Source organism: Triplophysa dalaica, chromosome 25, assembly GCF_015846415.1.
Source record: "Triplophysa dalaica isolate WHDGS20190420 chromosome 25, ASM1584641v1, whole genome shotgun sequence".
In the NCBI taxonomy this organism is placed as follows: Eukaryota; Metazoa; Chordata; class Actinopteri; order Cypriniformes; family Nemacheilidae; genus Triplophysa; species Triplophysa dalaica.
The window spans coordinates 10,753,508-10,777,779 of record NC_079566.1 but is presented as its reverse complement, the minus strand read 5'-3'; the positions used below and the strand labels follow the sequence as shown (position 1 = coordinate 10,777,779).

Below are 24,272 nucleotides of genomic sequence, written 5' to 3'. Positions count from 1 at the left end.
AAGCGACTTATATTGCTTTAACCTATACATTAATACTTAGGTATATCCATGGGATCGAACCCACAACCTTGCGTTGTTAACGCAATACCACTGAGCTTTGTTCTTCCACCTCATCTTTGGAGCTTCCATTATTAATGCCATTTTTTATATTTTGTGTTGTTAATTTACACTTTGATTTCGTTTAATTGTTCATCTATAAAAATTTAAATAGACAGGTGTACGTGAACTTATTGTCATATAAGAAAACTAAGTACATAAGCCTGTCTGTCTGTCTTATATCTTCTTTCCTTCGGTCTTATTTCTTTTTTTTCATCAAATGTCACATGCCAAAATCGAATCACAGGACATTCAATTAAAGGACAAGCTGGTTTTAATCTACGCCACAGTGTCAAACAAACATGAACAGACTTTAAAAACGTACACGAGAAATTGCCTGCATCTACATACGTTAACGTTAGATATTTTGATCCACAACTATAACTTTTGTTCTACATTTATATAAAAACACACCAAGTCAGAAAACATGCACAAATGCACCAACGCACAAATACTGCAAAAATGGCAGAAAAACTATTTGTATGACACGATGTGTGAAATTCAATTACAAGCATAAATAAAGTACTAAAATGGTACTTGTAATGAATTGTTTCTTTTGATTCATTGTGCTTTTACATAATAAGAATGCGTAACAGGGCACACGGTAGCATTCTTGCACATCAACAACAGTATTAAAAATATATATCATATGATGACAGACAATTGTGCGATATGTCACAGGTTCTAAAGAAGAATGTAAGAGGGCATGTAATGTCTGTATATTGGAAGACTTCGCCAAATGAACAATGATTATAGACCTACAAGGAAGACCAGTAGACTGGAATGAAATGTACATAAAAATATGTTGGCCCTATTAACAAAAGCTTATATACTTTCTGGACACACTGATAATGTAGGAAACAAGTAGTGTCTAGAAGTCAAAATCAAGAAGCATTTGAATAAAACTCAACACTGCGACTCGCCATTCAAGTACATTATAAACGGCTCTCTTCACATTCATTTCTGCTGATCATTTTTTTTAAGTTATTGGTTTCCCGGACAAGGTTTAAGACTGGTCTCAGACTAACTTAAATGTTAGCGGTGTCTTGATCGAAAACAACTTGCACTGGCATATCTTAAAATATATCAGTGCATTTGTTTTGTCTCATGATGCACACTAAAGTTTTTAAGAAATATGTTTTAATTTTTTTTATTAAATATCCTGGTTTAACTAAGGGCTAGTCCTGGTTTAAACTAATCCCTGTACGGGAAACTGCCTCATTAAGTTCAATCAAAACTGCTTTACAACTTGCCAAACACAATTAATAGCAGTAGCTGGTGTAAAGTGTCATATATTAATAAAACCAACAGTAAGAGATGATCAGGCACACCAACACTCATACTAACTTAGGACAACTGTCAGTATTAGCGTGATACGCATGTATACAGCGCATTTGCCTTCACAATATTTCTACAACACTCTGCCAAACAGAAAAGGCAACTGGGTAGATGTCACAAAAAACTAAACACAATTTTGCGAGGCAGTATTTGTGAGTTTATCACTAATGTGAGTAACGTGTGGTCTCTGATTCAGTACCGGAGAACACATATAGGTCTAAATCATGTTTTTGGGAGTATGTGTCTGTTAAGGCACTCAGCCCAGAGGTCTTGTCATACTAGGACCTGTTATTTACAATTTATTTGTTAGGTGCTTGTTTTCTAGATGTAAGCTTAAAACGTGTCTAAAATCTGTGGCATTACTTTCCATTGTTAAACAATAAACTTCTTCCATAAAAATCCCAAAATAAACCCAAGAGTTTCCTGTACGCCCAACCAACAATAAAACACAAATTTGGATCCTGGGTAATTAAATCCTTTTGAAGAACAGTTCGATGAGAACATCACAGGTAAATCCTTCAGAGACCCTCCTGTCTGTAGCACTTCAAGTAGAAGCATCACAAAGTCTGTCAGAGGTAGAACTCTATGAACATGCTTGCATATTAGCTTGGACAATACCACAATGATGTCATGGCCCCATCCGTCTTTGAAATGACGTCATCCACTGTAACAAGATATGTAAGCTAGTTGTTAGGCAATCGCATGCAAGGTTCAAGGCCTTAAGGGAAGGGTTGCGCAAGTGTGCGGATGAAGTGCGCATGACCTCCCCCTGCCGGTAATAAAGAGTACTGCAGGTGTAATGAGTTGCGTCATCTCGTCAAAGGGAGACGCTTGTGGTTTTGTCTCCCTCAGCTGGCGATTCTTATGAATTGCTACTAAGACGTCGCCGTAGGAGAGAAGCAGGTTTTGTCGCGGTGTCCTCCTGGTCGCTCTCACAGTCTCTCTGATGTGAGAAAACAGAAATAGTGAGAGATTCATAACTGAACTATGCTTTCTTAGACAAAGTGTAAAAAATATGCATTTATGTAGACTATTATTGTAAAATCTATTATTGGATCTATTTATCAATGATGTCAATGTCATTGTTTCAGACAGGATTTCTTATTTGTATTATGCTGAATTTACATTTCTTTAATGGAAAGCCATTAAGAAAATGTCACTTTTACCTGACAGATACCAGTGCTATCGCTGTCCTGAAATATCACTGTTGTCTCTGTGACATCACTAGACTCTGTAAACTGCAAACAGAAATTTGGCTGCGGGTAGCGGTGACATTCTTTGCTTTGCCAATCAGAATGCTCGGAGGCTCATTTGCCTGCCAATTATTTGGAGTTGGATTTTGAATCAGATTTTAATTTCCCTTATGAAAATCACTTATAAAGCCAAAATAAATGATTAGGCACTCAATTATTGTTCAATTATTTTGCTTTATTTTGCTAAATATAATTTGTCCTTTAATTGTAGGATGAAATTTTGGTGATTGTCATGAAATTCACGCAAACCATCTCACCAGTTCTTCTTGTCCTGGGCAACGGGCCTTGCAAAGTAACTGCAGTCGTGTAAACCGATTACAGGCTGAAACCATGTTAAATGACATCTACAGAGAGAAGACAAAACAAACAAGATATTCAATTATTATGTTATTAAATATGACAGTGCCTTTGCAGAAATGAAGCAAATGACAAAAAAGAATGACTCAGTGTTGCTATTGAACAGCAGGTGTCTCTCTACTCACATGTCAGTGAGGTTATATACAGTGAGTCATTAGTATTATGAACTGTTGAATACACATAAGAAACACACATGATTTGGAATCACACTAACCCTCCATTTCCTCTTTGCATTAAACTTCCTAAAGCTCTTCATGTTGATGGAGGAACGGTTCCTCTTGGCTATTTGTGTTCTGTTCAGAGGCTTTAAAATAAATGTACATGGAAGAGTTACTACAATTACTCGGACCACAAAAGATGAAATATAAGGGAAGACATAATGGATGCGTTTATGCATTTCACCTTAATCCAGGGGTGAATTAGGCAATCATCTGCTGTCATTCTTTCACTAGATAAGAATGTACAAAAGTGAATAAGTAAAAGGCAGATTTTATTGAAACAAAGGTTAGACAATAAAAAAGCAGCATTGTGAAAAATCCTAAAGAACATTTGTAATACAGGTGGAAAACCATGAATAAGCTCTCTCTTTTAAACTAACATTCTTATACATTAAAAAGTAGTGCCAACAATACAACCCGCAGTTAAATGTTTTTACATGAATTAATTTAGTTAAATACATATGTGCAGTACTTACGTCTGCTCTTTAACTAGCAGTTTCTGGATAAAATCTTTGGCCATGTTGCTGGTTTGGCTGAAGTAGTGCGGCTCAAACTCATAATTCATCGCCACAATGTTCTTCAGGGTTTCTTCGTCCGTCTCGCCTTGGAACGGTGACAGACCACTCAAACTGATGGTGTAAATACACATGAATAACAATTGGTTTTACAGGGAAGACAATATTGTGTTGCCTGGAGAACCTAGGAAGGGGTAGAAACTCATTTGCGCTTTGAAAATATCAGTCATGGTGGTTACATTCTTGTAAGGAATAGCTTCCAAACAAAAAATTACTATAATGCTCCAGAGATGTAAATTTAAATAAATGATGTAAGATAGTAAAAAAACTTGATTTTATAAAGCACGTTCAGACAATTGCATTGTTGCTTTCGGTAGCGTGGACACAAAATGTTTTTTTTTGTTATTAAGATCAGCTGATAGGAAGCAGAAGGCCAATACGAGTGAGTCAGGTCTCTGCTCACTATCTTGGTGTAGGCTACTTCATTTTTTTGACATACTTTATCTGATCTCACAGGGTCTGGCCTATAAACCTGAGACAGCACACTGCTTGCCAAATGGAGGTTTTGTCTCAGAGGTAATTGATGTCTTAGTTGTAATGTGAATACTTGGAGGACTTTGGAGCGGGAGGGGAGGGGTTTGGGTTGTGGGGGAATTTTAGGATTTGGTTGTCGAGTGTTTTATCTTATTAGGAAAGAAGGAATACTTACAGAATGTATGTAATGACACCCATGCTCCTGAAAATAAAATGATATTTACAATTAATCTTCATGTCACTATCCTTAAGGTCACATATTTAGTGTAAAGCTATTTAACATCCAAAACGAAAATAAATACAACTTTCTACGCTTTCACAATTTTAAGCTATATTTCTTCAATAGCATATACATAACTATAAAAAATGCGATCTCTGCATAGTCTAGAATGCAACCTTTACATTTCAAATGCAGTACAGAATATGTGTATCTATAAATGGCGTTTTAAGTTTTTTAATGCACAGTATTAACAAGCTTAAAACTGGATTATTTATACTCGTTCAAGGCCACCTAAAACAACTTTCGTGTAAACATTTCAACAGCATGATCTTGCCATTGTCAGTACCAAGTGGAACCGGCCGAGCTACAGGAATGTCATGAAACCCGTGTAAACCGAACATGCATTATTCCAACAAGCTGTATATAGTTTTCCCCACGTGGCAAATAATAGCTGCAGTCTTTCCATTTACAAACATGACATCAATATGTGCTGTAGTCACGCACTATGAAGGGTTTTGTATAGTTGACAAATCCATACATACAAATGCTCCTGGGGATGTGTGAAAGAAAAATCAGGTCTGAGCACGCCTAAAACTCCCCAGTGCACACTTATAATCGTATGTTCAAGTGTGTTTGTTTCTAATCTGAAGAAGGTAAATCTTACCACATATCTGCAGCTGTACCGAGAGGCTCATAGTTGATGATCTCAGGGGCTATGAGAGACGGAAAGAAAAGTGTTTTAGCCTTTATAAATTACGCACTTACTATCTGCAAGTAAAGATTTTTTACAACACAGAATCTATCCAAAATCAACGTCAATTAACATTTCTCATTTAGTTTTTTGCCAGCTTATTGTTTCCTTCGGTATGAATGCAATGCTTGTGCAGTTTATACAAAAAAAAAACGCAAATAAGTTAACAATTTGAAAAGTATGTGACTTGGAAAGTACCTTCTGTCATTTACAACCAGTCTCCAATAAAACCCTCAGCATTCTTTAACTTGCAACAAAACATTTAACTCGTTTTAATGCATTACAGAAAAATATCTCTGTCAGAATGAAACTGTTAAGCACATTCTTTGAGAACATCTGCACATTTTCACATCCACACATGGACCACAGGAGTGTGAACAAACTTTACTTTAGGCTGACACAAACTCAGCGAAAATGTTTTTTTTTGACAGAATGTGACAGATTTTGAGATTAAGATACTTTCTGTTGACCTTCCAATGTTCTTAGCTGCTGTTTTATAGAAATGTCCAACAAATCTGTCATCACGGCCGAACCCTCGTGTCATTCTCGAGTGTAAAACAAAAGGATGCATTCTGCATAAAATCTGAAACACTTGGGTGGGTCTGTTAAGCTCCAGTACAATAAGGGTTGTTTACATAACTCATGCACTCAAAAAACTGAAAGTATATGAAGAAATCTGTGAGGAACAGGTCAAAATATAGCTCATATTCACATTTTTCTGAACTCTGATATAAATATAAAATATCAACACGTCAACTTGTATAATAGAAGAAAATCTAATTTTTGGGGTTGAATATCCCTTTAAAGTGGATAAACATGTTTAACTATCAAATAAACAAGGCTAAACCACTAAGGACTTGGCAAGCTTATAAAGTACAGTTCAGACACAAGCAGGGCTGACTCACGATCTGTTGTGTCACTGAGATCACAATTCAGGCTATCGCATAATGTCCTTAGAAAAGCACTTAACTCCTAGTTGTCGAAGAAGAATGTCCTTATGGTAAATAGAGTGAGTCGGTGGACAGCACAGGCAGGACCTGCTACTAATATCAAGTGGGTACTTATATCAATTTTGACAGCCTTGTCTTGTGCACACCCTTCTTAAGTACACAGTCACAGGGCACAGCGACAAAATGTATACAAGTGCAATTGTGATATTTATAAGAGCTGGCAATCCAGAAGGTGTTTGTGTGTACATATTGGTGACTGGGAGTTAAACACTGTGTCACCTGAGCATTTTTAAATGAATCGTTTTAATAAATGCATTTTTTTAAACTAATTTAAGTCAATTTTGTTTTATTTTTATGTAGATGTATATGTTTCTGTTTGTATATTTATGTATTGATATAGTATGATTACAAATAAAAATCGTTTTGACTTGCTGACATGAAGGGATTTGTTCTGTAAATGTGAAAAATAATAAATAAAGTATAAATTTGTCAAATCATTAAAGGTGCCGTTCTTTGGCTGTTTATGAAGCATTGATTGTTTTTTGGGTGTTTAACTATGAATGTTCGTGTTTCTAGTTTAAAAAAATGCATTTCTAGTCTATAGTTCACCAATATCCCTCGTCTCACAAAATGAGCAGAATTTTCCGAAAGCTTGCAGAAAGTTCCGCCTTTAGAACAATCTGATTGGTAAAGCTGACCCAGTCTGTCGTGATTGGTTCCCCGCTTAGAGTGCGTGTCTGAAGATGTCCCTCCCATACCATATCAGCGAGCTTCCGTTTCTCAGGCTGTTGTGATTGGTAGGTCCCCCTCTCAGTGCACGTGTATTCATAAGCTTTGGCTTTTAGCAATAAACATAACAAGAATGAACTTCACTTCACCGGTTAAAAACATGCGGATCAATCGAAGTGTAATTGAGGTCTGCTAGTGCATGTGCAAACGTCAATCTTGGTTATAGATCGCAATTTTTACCTACTATGGCAAGGAAATGACACCGGACCGATTGCTGTAAGACCGGTTATAATAATCAACACTAATAACAGAAGCGATAGATTTTTGTAATTATATTGGGACTATGTTGTATAATAAAACAAGCAGATTGAGTAGGAGACATTTGCAAGCAGGACTTCAAAGGACATTTCATGGAAGTGTTTTAGATGTATACGCACACACGATCACAGTGTTACACAGAACAGCTTTCACAGCCAAAGTTATCTTAAAATGCGTTTAACTGAATTCTTATTAAGGACTGTGATGAAAGTGAAAGTAATTTAGCGCGCTGCTCAGTTCAATGTTTACTGACACCAAATACTAATCCAGTGGCTCTTCCTCTTCTCTAAGGAAGGCCTCGCCCCTTTTTTTGTAATTACTTCAAGTAGGTTAGCTAAAAAAAATACATATTAAATATGAATTAAAAAGATTTAAAGATTAGTGACAGACTCAGTTCTCTGGGTTGGTTCCATAATTTGGGTGCATAAGATGATAACGCCCATCCAGAGTAAGAAAAGCAGTGATTAACCGATGGACAATAAGGAGTTAAAGCCCACACAAACATTATGGTGCTCATTCATGCATGAGACTTTTAAAATTCACACATCCTTGTCCTTGAGTGACCTGGACTATGTGTTCATAACAGCGTTCATTACAGTGATCTCACAATAGTTCTGCTCCTGTCTAATCCATTTCATTCCAACTGAACCGCTACTGTATGTCCTTTTATCTGAAGTTGTCCCGTTTCTATGGAGACAGCCAGAACAAAAAACTGTGCATATTGCTTAAGGCAGGAAATTAATGGATGCAGAGACCCCAGCAGGTGTAGAGTTCAATATTCACCTTGGCGGATGCTCATGCACACACGTCTCAGCATACAAATGCACTCCACACTAAAACATGAAAGCTTTGAGCGACACAAACTCAAATTCACATGTTTGCGTTATGAAATTATAAATGAAAGTTGCATTCTTAGCATTGTCACAAGTTAAGCTGTAGCAGGTCTCCTATGTTGGGTATCAACAGTAAGTTAATATAGTGGTGCACACTACTCAACTGTTAATGTGTTTACAACAGTATCCTGAATAAATTTGTAAATAAAGACATTTAAGGCAACTCAACATATTGGCCCCGTTGAGCTTTATCTAAAATGTCGTTTCGAGCTTCATACCGTATATCTGCCAAATGGCCCCTTTGAGGTTTGTTATTTTGGAGCAGTATCGAAAAACAGCAGAGAAGGGTTCAAGTCTCTTTAAATATACATGTGTTGGGGGATGTTTCTGGACTAAAATGAGCACATTAACTTGAACTCAAAACCACATTTTGTCCTTACATTTATGCATTTGCAAATGCTTTCAGTCCGATGCATTCAAGCTATTCAGTTTCACATATCAATTGTGGATTTCCTTAGGAATCAATGTTTGAAATGTAGACTCACCAATGTACTGCGGGGTTCCACCTAAACTCCTGTATTCTTCCCCTTGAGTGAATCGTTGGGCCATGCCGAAATCAATAATTTTGATGTCCGGGCGTAAGGCGTGTTTGTCCAACAACATGATGTTCTCAGGCTGAAATCAATAAAGCTTTAAATGTAAAAATTCTTCAAAAATATGCAAAACAAATTCATTTTTGTTCATTGAAAGGCTAATGTGCTCATTTTTGTTCATTCGATTCAATTGACATATGCATTAAAATGCTTAAATCAAAATTGAACTCAAATCGCTTCGTCAACATTGCATAATTTCTAGGAGTTATTAATCAATTACTATCTTTTGGTTCTAGTTATTTTCACCCAACCTAGTATTTTTACAGCCAATAACAACAACAGTAAAACATACAAAAATACTACAGCTAGTATGTATACACAGTCAATATTCAGAAGATTTTGCATCATACAAATGACCAAACTGGGAATTCATGTTAAAATACTATTGCGTCTGATGTTGAGGGAACATTTCTGTGTAACTGTTGGTCAGTGACTAATGTCGAATCTTGTGCGAAAAAGCTACACAACACTTCCACGTAATCTTCACAGGAAGTGACATGTTTACTACATATTTAAAATTAACTTGTGAAGGCCACCAGCTGTTTATCTGTTGGTTTGACCTCAACTATCATAAAAAGACAGCTGCTGGGTGATCTCGCGTCCCACCTTCAGGTCAAAGTGGCCGATGTTTTTTTGATGCATGTACTTGACACCTTCCAGAATCTGTTTCATGAACTCAATGGCTTCGGTCTCGGTGAGGTTTTCCTTCTCTGCGATGAAATCGAAGAGTTCGCCACCCTTTATGCTATCATATACAAAAACATAAAATTGAAAAGATGAACATAAATATCTCTTCGTATCACTCATATGAAACTAACAACATCATTAGTTGAATAACTAAGTATATAAAATGATGAATAATCATTTTTCAAATAATTTTTTGGTTTTTGTGTTCCACAGAAAATATAACAGTACACAGGTGTAAACAACATTAAGAAAATGAAACCAGCCTTCTTCTCCTTTACATGACAGTATTATATTTACTCCCTTTCACTAAGTTTCATTCATATTTTCCTATTTCACTAGAATGATGTCTCGTTTCTGCACTTTAGATATAAAAGCACACACACACTCACAGCTCAATGATGAGGACCACCTCTGCCTTGCTTTCAAAAACATCTTTAAGTCCCATGATGTTTTGATGTTGAAGGCTCTGAAGGATCTCCACCTCCTTCTCCACACTCTTCCTCTCCAGACCAAGCCTGCTTCCTGCACCTCGCTTCAGTTTCAGGAATTTACCTGCCCACAAAACATCACTGGCTCGCTCCCGCACCTCACGCACCTGCCCGAAGTGACCACTAGGGTGGCGATAGACAGCAAGAATAGAAAAGAGATTAGTGTTAAAACTTACAAGACATTGGCAAACCTAATATAGGTGGACGAAGTGAAAAATGCCATATAACAGATATAAAAATACACAGATAAAATTTCTATATAATAGAAATGTTATTAACACAATAAATCATTTTAATATTAAACATTTCAACCTGGTACACATAACAAAAGTTGAAATTGCAAAATCATATATATATCTATAATATATATATATTTTTAAACAAAAGTTAAAATAACCAAAAACTAGATAAAATATGAATATTATAAATTACATCGTGATGCATGTTACAAACAAAGGTGAAATTTGCCATATAATAGATAATAACAATTTTAATATTAACTTTTAACTTAATATACATACAAAAAATATTAATATCGTCACTGTCCTTCTATTGATTTACATCAATAAAAAGTGCTTTTCTACATTGACAACACTGTATTTATTTGTTAGATATTTGTAAAACCCAGTGACAAAAATAAAGGGTGACTAATAATAACATAAAGTCACAAAATATGGAGATACAAGGTTTCTGAAGGACAGCAGCGATATAATATTATTTTTATATAATACATTTCAGCATTATCGTATTATCTTTTTTCAACTGATCAAAGAATTGTATGATTTACTTTACCTTCCCAAAACAACTCCAATCTCATAAAGGTCTTCAACATTTTCTAGCTTGAAGACAGCCATTGTGCTCTTTCTCCTCTGTCTTCTCTCTACAGATGTTCAAAGGCAAGTTTTTGGCTAAAATATAATGCTCATTATGAGTTTAGCATTAAATCCACACCTGAAACACAGAGAACAGTATAGAATATTATAGAACTTAATTTGAGAACTTGGCAGAAAACATTACATCACCTTTTGCTGTAAGGTAATTATTCTAACTCTTTAAAGGATGTCATCCCAAACAATCCGGGCTTGTTAGAAACATTTCACTAAACTAGCCCCAAACAACAAAGGAGAGTTCTGAAAACAATTTACGAATCACCAAAGGCCAAACATCTGGATTTTAAACCCCCCTGATAGCCTGGAACTACAAACATGAGAAGGAATGCACAGCAATTTGGTCACAAGTCAAAAAGGCAATCCTTGAAACTTCAGCCATGTGTAGACAAACTGCTGAAACACTGTGAGAAACTGTCAACGGTCACATCTCACCCTCCCTTGAATAATTGTTACTTGTATCCAAATACTTTCATAATGAGCCCATTTCCCACATTCGGTTATAGTTCTGTAAATAGTTTTCATTGGCTAAACAACATGTTTCTTAGGAAGTGAGAGGAAGGAATGCTAACATCAATGAGGAGGAGCTGGGTGGGGAGAAAAATGAGAGATTATTTACGCTACTGCGAGACAAAACCAGACCTTATCTATCGATCTGCTATATTTCAGCCGAGAATGTGTAAGTAATGCATGGAGAAGCTCATACTGAAAGCTATGTTAACATGCCATCACACAAACAATGTGGTTGTGTTTATGTAAAACGCTGTGAATTGTAAAGTCCTATAGTACTAAGAGAAATGGGTGATGGCGGTTTGTATGATTTGCATGAAAGCTGGATAAATCTGTTCCATGTGCAGATGTATGTACACAAATCCCAAAAAATTAAAATAGTAAGCTTAAAAGAATTGTAAAGCCAAAATAGGTGTCTTTTTTTTTTAAGTTAGCACCTAGAACAGTGGCCCGCATCTGCACCTTCCCGAAGTGAACATAAGGATGGCGATAAACAGCAAGAAAGGAAATTTGTGTAAAACATATTAAAAAAGACACTGACAAATATATGATAGATATAATATGAACATAATGAAGTATTTTAATATAACACATTTTAGCCGAATACATGCAACGAAGGTGAAATTTACCATATAATAATATAATAATTTTTATATCATAAATATTACAGTAAAGAGAAGTACCTTTACTACCTTAGCAAAACGCTGACAACCATTTGCAACATGGAGCATTGTGGGATTAAGTTTTCTACGGAAACACAGTTTTCAATGTTTTAAATATTTTCTGTTATGCATCTGGAATGACCTCATGGCAATCTTTCAAACAATTCGCACTGCACTTCAGTACTCCATAGTGGCAAAATGAAGAATACAAAGACTAATTTCTCGGAACGTGTTTAAAGCCCATGTCGACTGTGTTTATAGTATGGACTGGAGATGGACGGGTTTGCACTGATCAACAGTTCATTTCCAAAACAACACCGCACCCATCTCACTTCAGCTTCCTACAGTAACATACCAGGAAAGCGGCCAGATAGCAGAACAATAGCGTTCATTGCAAAACAAAACTCCCCCTTGCAACAGCCATTCAGCTGTATCTCATTACGGCCTGACTTCTAGTAAAACTAGAACTATTAGTTTCCCATTCAGTTTCCTTGCATTTATTGTTTGCATTACATAATACATTGTATTAGAGTTCTTTACAACAACCACCTGATCTCACTTCACTTTCACATCAGCTACTTTATTATGCAAACCTTTGTAAAAGGAGTCAAACGTGTGTCTGACAGCCTCAGGGTAAAGGCGTATGAATTCAGCTCGCTTCCATTCCTTTCCATCAGGGATCAAAGACAAAACTTTAGGAACGATTCCAAACTGCCCCACAACTGCATCCTTTCCATTCTAACACCAAACTGATGACCTCATCTGTGATTGGGATTCAGTCCACAGAGCTTTACATTTACTGCAACAACATGTTTTGGAAATACAGGGGAACATATTAATCTACTTGAATGCTTTAAGAGAAAAGCAAAGCCGACACTACTTTTGTTCAGTCGAATGTGCTCCTCCAGGAAAGACAAGAGCAACACACATGCTGTCTATTCAAATTCAACATCGTTATGCAAAGCTTTCACGGTTTTTATGGTCCATGATCACATCATACAAGGATAACAGAAACTTGCATTTCTGGTATTTAAAAGAATGATGACATCTCATTGTCAAACCATTTTTACAAAGAGAAACAATTTATGGCTTCAAAACCTCACACAAGCCACCAATAGGCTAGTCTTGGAAATAAAGTCAATAGGAGAAAATGAGTATTTTAAGTAGTTTTTAACAATAAAGCCATTGTAACCAACCTCGATCAATGCAAGAACCGTAGTTTAACCGTGATATGTTCCTAGTCAAACTCTCCACCAAAACCACTGCACTATAATTTAACTAATGTAAGTAAATAACAAAAAAGAAGATTCGCAATAAACCGCCCAAATAATCAAAACAAAGGTCTTTGGTTTGGTTACCTCTGTACCCATCCGGTCCTATAACATGCGTGTGAAAACTTGTCCATGTGTCATTCTTACGCGTCGTGTCTTTTTAACATCCACGAAGAATCCCGCACCTATCACAACCCCTCGAGACTAGTCACGATCACGAAGTCACGATGAAACGAATAGGTGCATTTCCTTATAGTTCAACTTCTCCCGTGCACTGTCACATATAGCCTAAACAAATGTTGCGTTTGTTGTATCCGCGCTCTAACATGTGGTTGCCTATTCCATGTCAAATTCCGCGTAACTTCACGGATTGATCTATGTGCGTAACATACCTGGCGGGGACGAGCGCGGGTTATCGCTGCGTTAAAACCGTCATGAAGTCCGCGTTGCGTCCGTCGTGCCGATGTCGTTTCCACTGGACGTGCGCTTACCGTGGACGCGCACACGCTTCGATGAGGAAATGGTTTAAATGGTTTCTTGACCCTGTCGAGCGTGCAGTGTACGCCTCCTGTGGGGTGGGTGTGTAGCATAGGTAACACTGTGCAGCTCTTCCAGAACAACCTGGAATGTATAGCCGAGGCTGGTCTGATTCATCTCTGCAGCAGGATTTCCTTTAGGAGATCTATAGGAACACTGGTTCATGTGAGAGTAATATTGTACATTCAAGTGTTTCGCATCAAAGGTGGACGGTTGTTTTATTTATTAACACGATTTACACGTTGTATTTAATATAGGAAGGAGAACAATGATGGCAAACATTAATAAGGAATGATTATAAATCATTTTGTAGCTGATGTGCATAATTTCTGTATAAACTCCTGGGACACATCGCTGCCTTCTCATTTTTAATACACGCGTGCCACCTAGTGGACACTTCTTGCAACTGTACATTTGGTCATTGGACTGAATTTAAATGAAGATTAAATATAAATTCATTCTGGAGATGATACAAAGGTTGGAAAAAGGTTAAGTTTGGACATTTTATTTTTAAAGACAAGAGCTTAAAATACCAATTCAACCGTGCAAAATAACATATATTAAATGAGAATGAAATTGATGTAAGACAAACACATATTCTTTACATACTAATATACAGGATTCAGAATATGCTTTAAACTCAACATCATTCTGTTCTCGCCTGTTTGATGCATTGAGCTCGTTCTTTGTCATCCTGTGTGGTTAACAAAACACGTGGCCCAACTGCCTCAATCTCTCTCTCTCTCTCTCTCTCTCTCTCTCTCTCTCTCACACACACACACACACTCATACAAATGCAGATAGTTGCAGCTGTACAGTAATGCTAAAAATAGAAACTCTACAGAAAACTTTATGTAAAATTAGTTTTCACAAATTTTTGGAAAATAAAAGACTATTTTTCTCACATAATAATTCAGAGCTTGTTGATATCGGTTATCAGAATGGAAATTAAATCCTTTTTATTGCTGAATAATGCCTTTTGTTAAACATTGTTACACCCAGTGGATTAATTGGACATAATTCAGTTCATTGAAGCTTTGGAATGAACATAAACCTAAAAGTAATTTGTGAATTCGAGCTATAGTATTTCAACTCTAGAGTTGAACATTTCAGGCAATGTAGTTTGAAGTGCACACAATCACTATGATTCAATAATAATGTTGTTCCTTTGACCTTTTCCGCTAAATCTCTCTCTCTGTCTCTGTCTCTGTCTCTGTCTCTGTCTCTCTCTCTCTCTCTCTCTCTCTCTCTCTCACTCTGTGTCACACATGCACTTAAACAGGATGAGACATAGAGAGTGAGAACAGAACTGAAGAAGCACGGTATATAGATTCTTTACTTGAGCATGGACTTTGACTACCAAAAGTTAAAAGGTCAGACGTGTTTCTATTATTTTTAAACTATTGTGATATATAGAGAGCAAAGTATAAATATACATTTAACAAACGACATAACATCTTTTTTAGTTGCAATGTTTACCTGGTTCGTATTTACTGTAGAAAACTGCTTCATTTTAAGTCTTAAAAAAACTGTAATATTAAACGCGTAACTTATTCAATTGGTATACATTTGAATGTTGGATACATTATATGATTATTGATGAAAATGGCAAGACAACTAACAGATTCATTAATACATCACACATACGTAATCTTCTAGAATTCCCTCGTTGAACAGATGTACATCAACTGATTCCTGTTGAGTTATGATATTTATTTGTCACATAACTTAAATGAGGGTATTGTATATAGTTTTAGCATTGTGTACTTTAACACATCATTTATGTTGATCTTGTATAAGTGATTTTAGAATGTTGCAAATGTGCTTGAAGAAAGTGATGTTTCCGTTCAAAGCTTGCAAAGCATTTTTTTAGCTTCTCTAAAATATGAACGCAACTCAGTCTGACATAGTTAAATAATACATCTATATACCGTACATATAGGGATATGACTAGAAAGCATTTACATGTAAGTTAATTATATTACAGTCATTACATTTGAAAGGCAATTAATCATAAGATTATTTTTTATAGACTGAAGGTTCTTACTATGAGAATCATTTTAAATAATTGAATGTGATAATTTAATCTGTAGTGTATGAGTGTTGTTCAGTATACACTATATGCAATGCTTTGTCAGTCTGGTGTCACTATTTAGTCTACAGGACATTTATTTTATTGATGTACAGATGCTGAATCTCAGCAGAGAGAGGAGCGTTTGGGTTCTCTTCCTGCCCTCCATCCAAGGCCGAAACCACGTCAATGTCTTGATTCAGAAATGCAAGTGCCAACCCAGAAACCTCCAGTGAAACCCAGACGCAGTTTAAAAGGTCGCCCAATAGCTCAACAAGAGACTGATCAATTAAAGAAACATGGTCAACAGAAGGAAAATGAGGTGAACATAAGAAGCTAGAAACACAACATATCATTTGGAGCCTGTGAGGTCTCAAACAACACGATTTATATGGTTACACTTTACAATAAGTCAGTATTTGTTAACATTAGAGCTAATACTTCAGCAGCATTTATTAATCTTAGTTCATGGTAACTTTAGCATTATTCATTCTCAAAAGATATAACTGTTAACATTAGTTAATGCATAATGAACTGACATAAATAACAGTATTGACATTTACAGAGATTAATACATGCTGAAAAACCATGTTGCACATTGTTAGCACAGAATTGCATTGATTCTCCTGAATATTTCAAGCACTTATAAACATTACATTTACAGTTCAAACTATACAATATCCTCATGTACAAAATATGTGAATTTATAAAGCTTTTTCTCCTTTACAACTCACTTTTCAGCCCACAATAGTCTACTAAATTAACCAGTAACAAGTTCAAAAGTTATAATGCTCTTGAAGTCAAGAATTACACAGAATTTATACTCATCATATGTGTTTTTTAATGACTGTACTGATATTCAAATGTGAGGGTTTGGTTGATGTGATATTTATTGCGCTGTGTGCAAGATGTGTGGACACGTTCCTCTCTTACCACAAAGACAGGAACACTTGCACATTAGAACAAAGTTAAAAGTCATTTTTAGAATGCAGCAGCAATTACATTTTCTAAAAATAGAAACGTTGTCTCTATGGAAACATTCAGATCTTTTTTCACATTTAGTTCCTTTTTAGTGTGTGGATCATAAATATATTTATACTTTACAAATATAGCATAAAAGGTTTTCACATTTCCTGTTTTTGTAATTCCTTGCACACTTGCTATGGAGTTAAAGGAATAGTTCTCCAAGAATAAGAAAATGATTCATTCATTAATCTTCCTCATTCGATTAAAAAAAGAGCATCATTTTTTTGTTATATAAAGAACACCTTAAAGTACAGAAAGTTTGTGCTTTTTCTATAGTTTTGGGCGAACCATCCTGAAATAAGGTTCAAACATGTTAAAAACTCAAAGAATTATCTTTTTTTAAGGTGACGGTAAAGAGAATGGCTCCCGCTCTGGTTTTAGGCCCGCTGGGGACCCTGGAGCCTTTGAGCCCATCATTGCGTGCTCACACTCTGCTGTGGTTTGAAAGAACGCAGCTGCCTCGACTGCGCACACCTGGACACTCTCTCCCCCGCTGGCTCCATGGTTTCGCTACACGCAGGTTGCAACCACTTTTGACATATTTTATGAAAATACAACACATATGCGGATGTGAAAACAGTGACATACAAACAGAACACGTGATGTTGTATTTACTCTCACTCTCTAAGGGAAGCAGAACAGCTGCTGCAGGATGAGCCACAAGGCTGTTTCCTGTTGCGGCTCAGCGAGTCAAAAATTGGCTTTGCGCTATCCTACAGGTACATTTATTCATATGTATACATTTGTATAGTGCATATTAAGCATTTTTCTTATGCAAATGAACAAATACATTGAATCTCTAGAGGAGAGGATAGATGTCGTCATTTTATCATTGAAGAGGAGGACAGTGGAACGTTTGGTAGTTTATATCTCATTGCTGGAGAAGACAGCCGTCATCATAGTCTAGATGACCTGGTCAACTACTATACCCATAATCCTGTGGGGCCATTTAATGAGATGTTGACTGTTCCTTGCATTCAGGTAAATGAACAGACAGATTGAGAGTGACACATATTTTCTTTTGTGGACCTTTTAAAAACAATGCCAAGATAATTTGAAATGATCAAAACACTGCTTTGCAATAACAGAATTATATAATACATCGAAAATTGTGTATGATTAAATATTTAAATTCATGCAGATTGCAGAAAGAATGTGCAATTGATATTATTATCACATACTGAATATCGCATTATTCTATTATATTCGTTTTTTTTTGTTCAATGTAGTCCAGTCCTACTTTTTAACATATTGAGATAAAAGTTGTCTCTATGAAGCACATTATTTTCAAGTCTTTGTACTTTCTATCCTGTCATTTTTTCTTGCCTTCAAGCCCAATGGTGACCGTGAAGAAATTGATAAGTTGGGAAGGAAGAACCAGGAAGGAGATGCAAAATATGGAAATGTTAAAGAGATCAGTAAAGACGAGGAGACAAAACTGTCCATAGCTGCTGGACCAGCTGTTCATGATTCATTACCCACAAGCTCCAACCACATCACATCAACCAGAGATGACACTGTGCAGTATGCAGCAGTCAGGAAGCCTTTAAAAAAGACTGCCTCACTCCCAGTGTGCAAGTGTGGACCTGACACTGTGCCTCCTACTGTAGAAGTGAGTAATTACAGATGAAGAATCACAAAATCTTACAAACTGAATTGGCGTTTAAAGATGGGGTAACACACAGAGTTTCTGCCAAACTCATATTAATCTTGAGTGCCTATACAGTAGTATTGCATACGCCATATTTTCCAAGAGTATTTAGTTTGATCAAAATTATAAAAGAGAGATACAATCAAATTTATAAAAGAGAGAAACAGCTGTACGATTATTTCCAGTTAAAGACGAGCTGCTGGAGGCAGGTAGGGGGGATAGAACTACAGCAGGAACCCACAATACATCATCGCATTATCCCTTTGTGTTGTTTACATTATACGCGTACACGCCGATTACAAACAAAACACATAAACATGATTTACTTTGGCTGACCGTGTGCAGTTCATGTCCAGCTTCTTTTAGCGCTGGGACCGCGTCACCGCACCATCTGTCAGTTTCAAACCATCTCCAAATCCAGCGTTATATCCACCGTTTATATAACATCCATCTCTGAAATGCCATGAACAAACAAACACACCTCAACTTCTCTCACTATCGCAAGAGTAAAAAGCTTCAGCTTGTAGGCCCACAGCGCAGCCAATCTTGACGCAGCGCAGTCAATCTCGATAAGCGGGTCTTCCTATCGCCCATCGGTTGACGCGTGGACAGACTATTTGTTTCCCCTTGCCATGGGTGTGCTTTTCTGGGAGAAATTCCCAATAAATGGAATAGGAACCCTGTTACAAAAGAGACATCGAAGGTTGAGTGCACAGCACATTTAACTGTGTAAAGAAGTCAGAATGCATGTTACCTCATCTTTAATTACTGAATATGAGAATCATACTATACATTAAGAATCATACTATAGTATAGACATTTGGAAGTGGCTCTGTGATCCCCTTTTCTTTAGAAATACATATTTATTATTGATATTTGATTTTATGCAGACGGAGTTGCTCTAAAACATGAGACTGTTCTCTTTTAACCTCTAAAACCATTTAAAGGGGAAAATATTATTTCATAAAGTACTATATCCAAGACAACACATTGCTCTCTTGCTCCTCCACTAGAATGGCAGTTCTGAGCTTGCTGAGAGACCCTATAATCCTAGTGTTACTTTGGATCCTTCTCACCCCCCGGAAGCTCCATACGCCCGAGTCAATAAACCCCCCAGAGCGGCTTCAGAAAACACGTCCAATGCCAGTGCTCCCTCTGAGCTACAGGGAGCGACCGCGGCATCTGTACCTACATCTCTTCCAAATTTTGACAAAGTGGCAGCAGATCAGAAATACTGTAAATTCGAGCCACTGCACACCTATGAAGAGACCATACATACACGAAGAAGAGATGATGACGAGGAGATAGACTGTTACGCCATGGGGTGGAGGAGGCATGCAACAGGAAACCCAGGTACAGGATGATAATTTTCACTTCAAAATAAAAAATGATCATCCTTTATTCATTCTTATGTCGTTCAAAACCTGTATATGACTCTTTCTTACGTGGAACACAAAAGAAGATATTTTGAGAAATGTCTCAGTGACTTTAGGTTCATACAGTGGTGACCAGCTTTTTTTTTTAAATATATTATTTTGTGTTGCCTGGAAGAATGAAAGTCAAATAGATTTGGCATGACAAATGATGAAAGAATTTTAATTTTCTGGTGAACTATCCTTTTTAGAGGAACCCTAATTATTTACTTCATATATATATATTATATTATCATTGAAATAAGACATAGCGTATTGCACATACTACACGCTTACTTGCTGGTATATCATGTGCTGATTTCACCTGCAACTTTTCTTAGTGGAACTTCCAAGGCATCATGTATATTCAGAGGTGAACATCAGGGGTGCACAAGAAAGTAATTCAGTCTCCTCAAGACCCACCCCTAGTCTTCCTCTTAGACCACCACCAAGATCTGCACATGCTGCTTTACGAAGGGAAGGTAGTGGACAGGTAAACAAACACAAGACGTATCTTTACATTGATATTTCGGCAAATTATCTGTATGTTTCATTAATTTAGATGCTTAAAATGTTTTGTTTCCAGAGTTTTGATTTTCCTCCGCTGATGATTCAACCCCATCATTCACATGATGCTTCATCCAGCTCTATTTATGAACGGATTCCAGAGAGACCAACAAGCTCCAGGCCATCTTTGCCTCCTCCCAACCCCAAACACTGACCTAGACTGTTGTTAAATGGACTTGTGTAATTCACACACAAAGAACTAAAACAGAGTTAAAGCCAAATAATGAACCATTTGGACCAGATATAATTATCAAAACAAATAATGAAAACAAAGTTTCACTCCAAATTATGTTACTTAAAACTTATAATTTACTGGTCTGTGGAATATATGGTTATATGCAGTCCTTAAATTAAACATATATAGAATTATATAGAATATATAGAATTGTTTCCTTTTTGAGTCCTTCACCACAGATACATGGCTATTACAATACCTTGGAGTAAAATATAGAATAAATATATAATGAGTAAAAAATTTGCGTCACACACATTTTAGCAACCCAATGATTGTTGATGGATACACAGGTAAGCAAACAATGACTTCCCAAATAAATCCAGATTCTGTTTCTGTGACAAGTAAAAATGCATGAATACTAAATGTTAATCGTGACACTACACCAATACACAATGAAGCACAACAGGAAATATCTTTATAAAACCCTCCGTTTATTTTCACAAAACAGCCCCACATTTATCATGAAGAGCCATTCAATTTTTGATGTCCAATAGACTTTTTAGGCAATTACAAAAGAAACACAAGGTGTTGCACCCATGGCCATGTGTAGGTCACTGTCGATCCTTCCACTTTATAAAGCTTCAGTCTTCAGATCCCTCAAACAAAATTCATCTGATAAAGACAGACCAACATCCTTTAAAAACAGATTAAATCATTGACCATCGTACCCCCAATATGGGTAACTCATTCAAAAACATTCTCAACCCCCCTCAAATAATATACCTCCCAAAACCCATGTAGAGCATGATCCCTGATCTGGTTTTGTCCTGTTAATACATTTCAGTTCTTCTTGGTCTTTGGAGAGTCATACTTCCTCTTGCTGGAGTACCAGAGAAGCAGAGGAATGCCAATGGATGGTAAGGTCATAACACCAAAAGCAGCCCAGTCCAACTATTAGAAAGACAGAGAATGTCAAAATAATGATACTAGACTTCAAAGTATATTTACATTGCTGGGAGTCACTTACAAAATGTGGGGAAAAGCGTCTGTCAAACTCTCTCTGGGCGAGAATGCCTCCCTGACCTGGAGCACTTGTGTAACCAACCTGAGAGATAAAAAGAATGAAAATGGCTAAACCAAAATATTGTGAAATGATGGAGTGTTCACCCCCACAACAGCAGCAACGTATAAGAATGTTGTTGAAGGATTTCACTTACAACAACCTGTCCACCCTCCTGGGCCAGATAGCTTACAGAAGCAGAGGTGAAGTTGAAGTAACCAGCTTTCAGTGGCCTCAGAACCACTGTGTGAGAAACATTACTGGCACTGTGGAGCAGGAGTTAAGGAACATGACCTACTAATGACATTACGTTTTATCAACAAACATTGACAAGAGACAATGATCAGATTTTTTTGACTATCTGGCTGGTGGATGGCCTATTGACAAAACTGGTTGTAGAACATTCACAATAAAAACTAAAAAGGTGAACTCTAGAATGCTACGGTACCATTAATGTATATATATGTATACCATATATAATGTATATGAATATGTAAATGAAAAAAGCCCCAGGTGGTTTAAAGGACAGTGATTATTTATTAAGGGTGAGTGTTTTAGAACGCTCTTGAAAGGATACGGAGCAATGCGATCCCATTTCACATTGAGCATTCCGGAAACAATGCCGAAGTCTTCAGGAGGGAAGGAGTCATCAGAAAGCTCGACCTCCAAAGCAGCGCTAAAGAGAAACAACAAATTTAAATACAATGTTAAGCGACACTGCTTCAAACGAAAAATGTCTTTTGGTATAGCTATGGAGCTGTAAAGAAAACAAGAAAATTTGCTATATATATAGAGAGAGAAAAAAAAAGAATACCTGGTGCCAACATTGTAGATGTTATACTGGAGCGTAAGATCTCGTCCTTCTACAGCATAACGGTTCAACAGAGATTTGGAAGCCAACAGCCGAGCCCCGTCTTCTCCTGCTACCAGACCCACCACAGCAACCAGAGCAAATATACAGAGAACCCTCATCTGTGGGGGAAGAGACACATTAGAATACACAATGAATCAACAGTTTACAGTATGTGAAAATAATAATGAATACAAAGTGTGAAATTACACTAAAACAAAAACTACCCACTAGTGCTAGAACATGCTACAAACATATATGACTTATAATCAGACACACTGATGCTAACTCCATTTTACAAACATATCTCTTTCTTAATTAAAATTGATACTTTAGCCTTTAAGAAGTTTAAATAAGTAAATGTAAAACTTCTATCAATCTAAACGGTCTGCCAGCATCAAAAAATTCTTGAATGAAGAGCTTTCCTAAGAAATGTCACATACTTGAACAAAAGTCACTTCTGCGATGCAATGACTTGTTATATCTTTCATATTTTAAATAGATTTTAAAATAGACTTAACGTCAATACATGCAAGAAGTTTGTTTATATGCGTACGTGTACAAAACCCGTCACACAACCAACACAGACTATTGAAATAAAAGTATCTAACGAAATTTATTTTAATGCGCTAGAAAATATATGATTAACGTTAAGTGATATTAAACTTACTGAACTTATATTAAAATAGTTTAATTAGATGTAAAACAGTAAAGTATCTACAAATGTAGCAAACTGAGATTACGTGTAACGTTACCGTACGTTGGATCTGAGACAACTAAAACAACTAACGTTATTCTGCTTTCGAATTGTAAGCAATTAAAGCATGACATTACTCTTTAATGTGTCATATCTCAAATAATTATGTTTTAAAAGTAAGATATTAGGCAGCAACCTCACCGTCACCCGAATGGCTTAAGACCTCAAATGATGAAGATGGGAAAACGCATGCGCAGATCATTTTAGTCTTCCGCTAGCATGACGTGTCCCGTGTGAGCGCGGCTGCTCTATAAATGTCACAGCGCCCCTTATTGGTGCGGCGTGGAGTCCTGCTTTTAAACAGTGTTTGTGTCGAATAACGTGACAAAAGCCCTTTAAAATCCACCTTCATGATCAAAGTGCGTTTATTAATAAATAATCAGAATCAGAACTGGAGAAAGCTTTAATTTTATTGGGCTCAAACACATACATATTTGATTTCGTGACAGAGTTTTCCATACATATTAATAAGTCAACCACGATTAGAGAGAGAGAGAGATTTTAAACACAGGCTATGCAGCTAACCAGAGAAATTGAGACAGAACTGGTCATATTTTGGATATAGGGCCATCATAAATTTACATAGGCCTATAAGACAAAAACCCTACTTCATGCAAATATATATCAACCTGAAAAATAAAGTGAAATAAAAAAAGAACAGAATTTTAGCAAAAAAAAGAATTATAAACGTAACATATGTAAAAATATGTATCTTTGCTACCCGTTCTCATTGATCTGCGTATAAATAACATATGCCTGTTAGTTAGCTATAATAGTAGGCTAGCAGTAGTCAATGAATTCAGATCAAATCCAGCTTCCACTGGTTGTCAATTTAACATCATAAGGAAAATGAAATCGAATATTGACAACATTTGACTTGATGTCAAGTGATAAAC

General features: G+C 36.5%; 3 protein-coding genes across 9 annotated transcripts; 1 reads left to right on the top strand and 2 right to left on the bottom strand.

Annotated features, from left to right (window-relative positions):
- Window positions 1-352: 352 nt before the first annotated feature.
- On the bottom strand, window positions 353-13,800 carry si:dkey-240h12.4 (death-associated protein kinase 2). 4 transcript variants are annotated; one of them, XM_056741088.1, is made up of 13 exons: window positions 13,663-13,800; window positions 10,733-10,891; window positions 9,842-10,063; window positions 9,372-9,510; window positions 8,658-8,787; window positions 5,196-5,244; window positions 4,487-4,513; window positions 3,739-3,891; window positions 3,447-3,492; window positions 3,259-3,348; window positions 2,945-3,031; window positions 2,601-2,749; window positions 353-2,377 (listed from the first exon to the last, which is right to left on the bottom strand). In XM_056741088.1, exons 2-12 carry the CDS (start codon window positions 10,792-10,794, stop codon window positions 2,636-2,638), a joined length of 1,119 nt encoding a protein of 372 aa, XP_056597066.1. In that variant the 5' UTR covers window positions 10,795-10,891; window positions 13,663-13,800; the 3' UTR covers window positions 353-2,377; window positions 2,601-2,635. The 4 variants fall into 4 exon arrangements, with proteins under 4 accessions (XP_056597066.1, XP_056597064.1, XP_056597065.1 ...); XM_056741086.1 differs by having other exon boundaries at window positions 2,601-2,672; XM_056741087.1 differs by lacking the exon at window positions 13,663-13,800 and adding an exon at window positions 13,358-13,622 and having other exon boundaries at window positions 2,601-2,672.
- Window positions 11,486-21,038, top strand: si:ch73-109i22.2 (SH2 domain-containing protein 2A). Of its 4 annotated transcripts, XM_056741081.1 has the most exons (10): window positions 13,862-13,972; window positions 15,090-15,180; window positions 15,995-16,200; window positions 17,249-17,424; window positions 17,534-17,623; window positions 17,708-17,885; window positions 18,238-18,516; window positions 19,569-19,908; window positions 20,309-20,460; window positions 20,554-21,038. In XM_056741081.1, exons 2-10 carry the CDS (start codon window positions 15,153-15,155, stop codon window positions 20,686-20,688), a joined length of 1,584 nt encoding a protein of 527 aa, XP_056597059.1. In that variant the 5' UTR covers window positions 13,862-13,972; window positions 15,090-15,152; the 3' UTR covers window positions 20,689-21,038. The 4 variants fall into 4 exon arrangements, with proteins under 4 accessions (XP_056597060.1, XP_056597061.1, XP_056597059.1 ...); XM_056741082.1 differs by lacking the exons at window positions 13,862-13,972; window positions 15,090-15,180 and adding an exon at window positions 11,486-11,506; XM_056741083.1 differs by lacking the exon at window positions 15,090-15,180 and having other exon boundaries at window positions 13,847-13,972.
- Window positions 21,039-21,179: 141 nt separating this feature from the next.
- ssr2 (signal sequence receptor, beta) lies at window positions 21,180-23,601 on the bottom strand. Its single transcript, XM_056741090.1, has 6 exons — window positions 23,518-23,601; window positions 22,584-22,741; window positions 22,347-22,445; window positions 21,927-22,035; window positions 21,737-21,814; window positions 21,180-21,660 (listed from the first exon to the last, which is right to left on the bottom strand). The coding sequence occupies exons 2-6, from the start codon at window positions 22,739-22,741 to the stop codon at window positions 21,550-21,552; spliced, it is 555 nt and encodes a 184-aa protein (XP_056597068.1). The 5' UTR covers window positions 23,518-23,601; the 3' UTR covers window positions 21,180-21,549.
- Window positions 23,602-24,272: the final 671 nt, after the last annotated feature.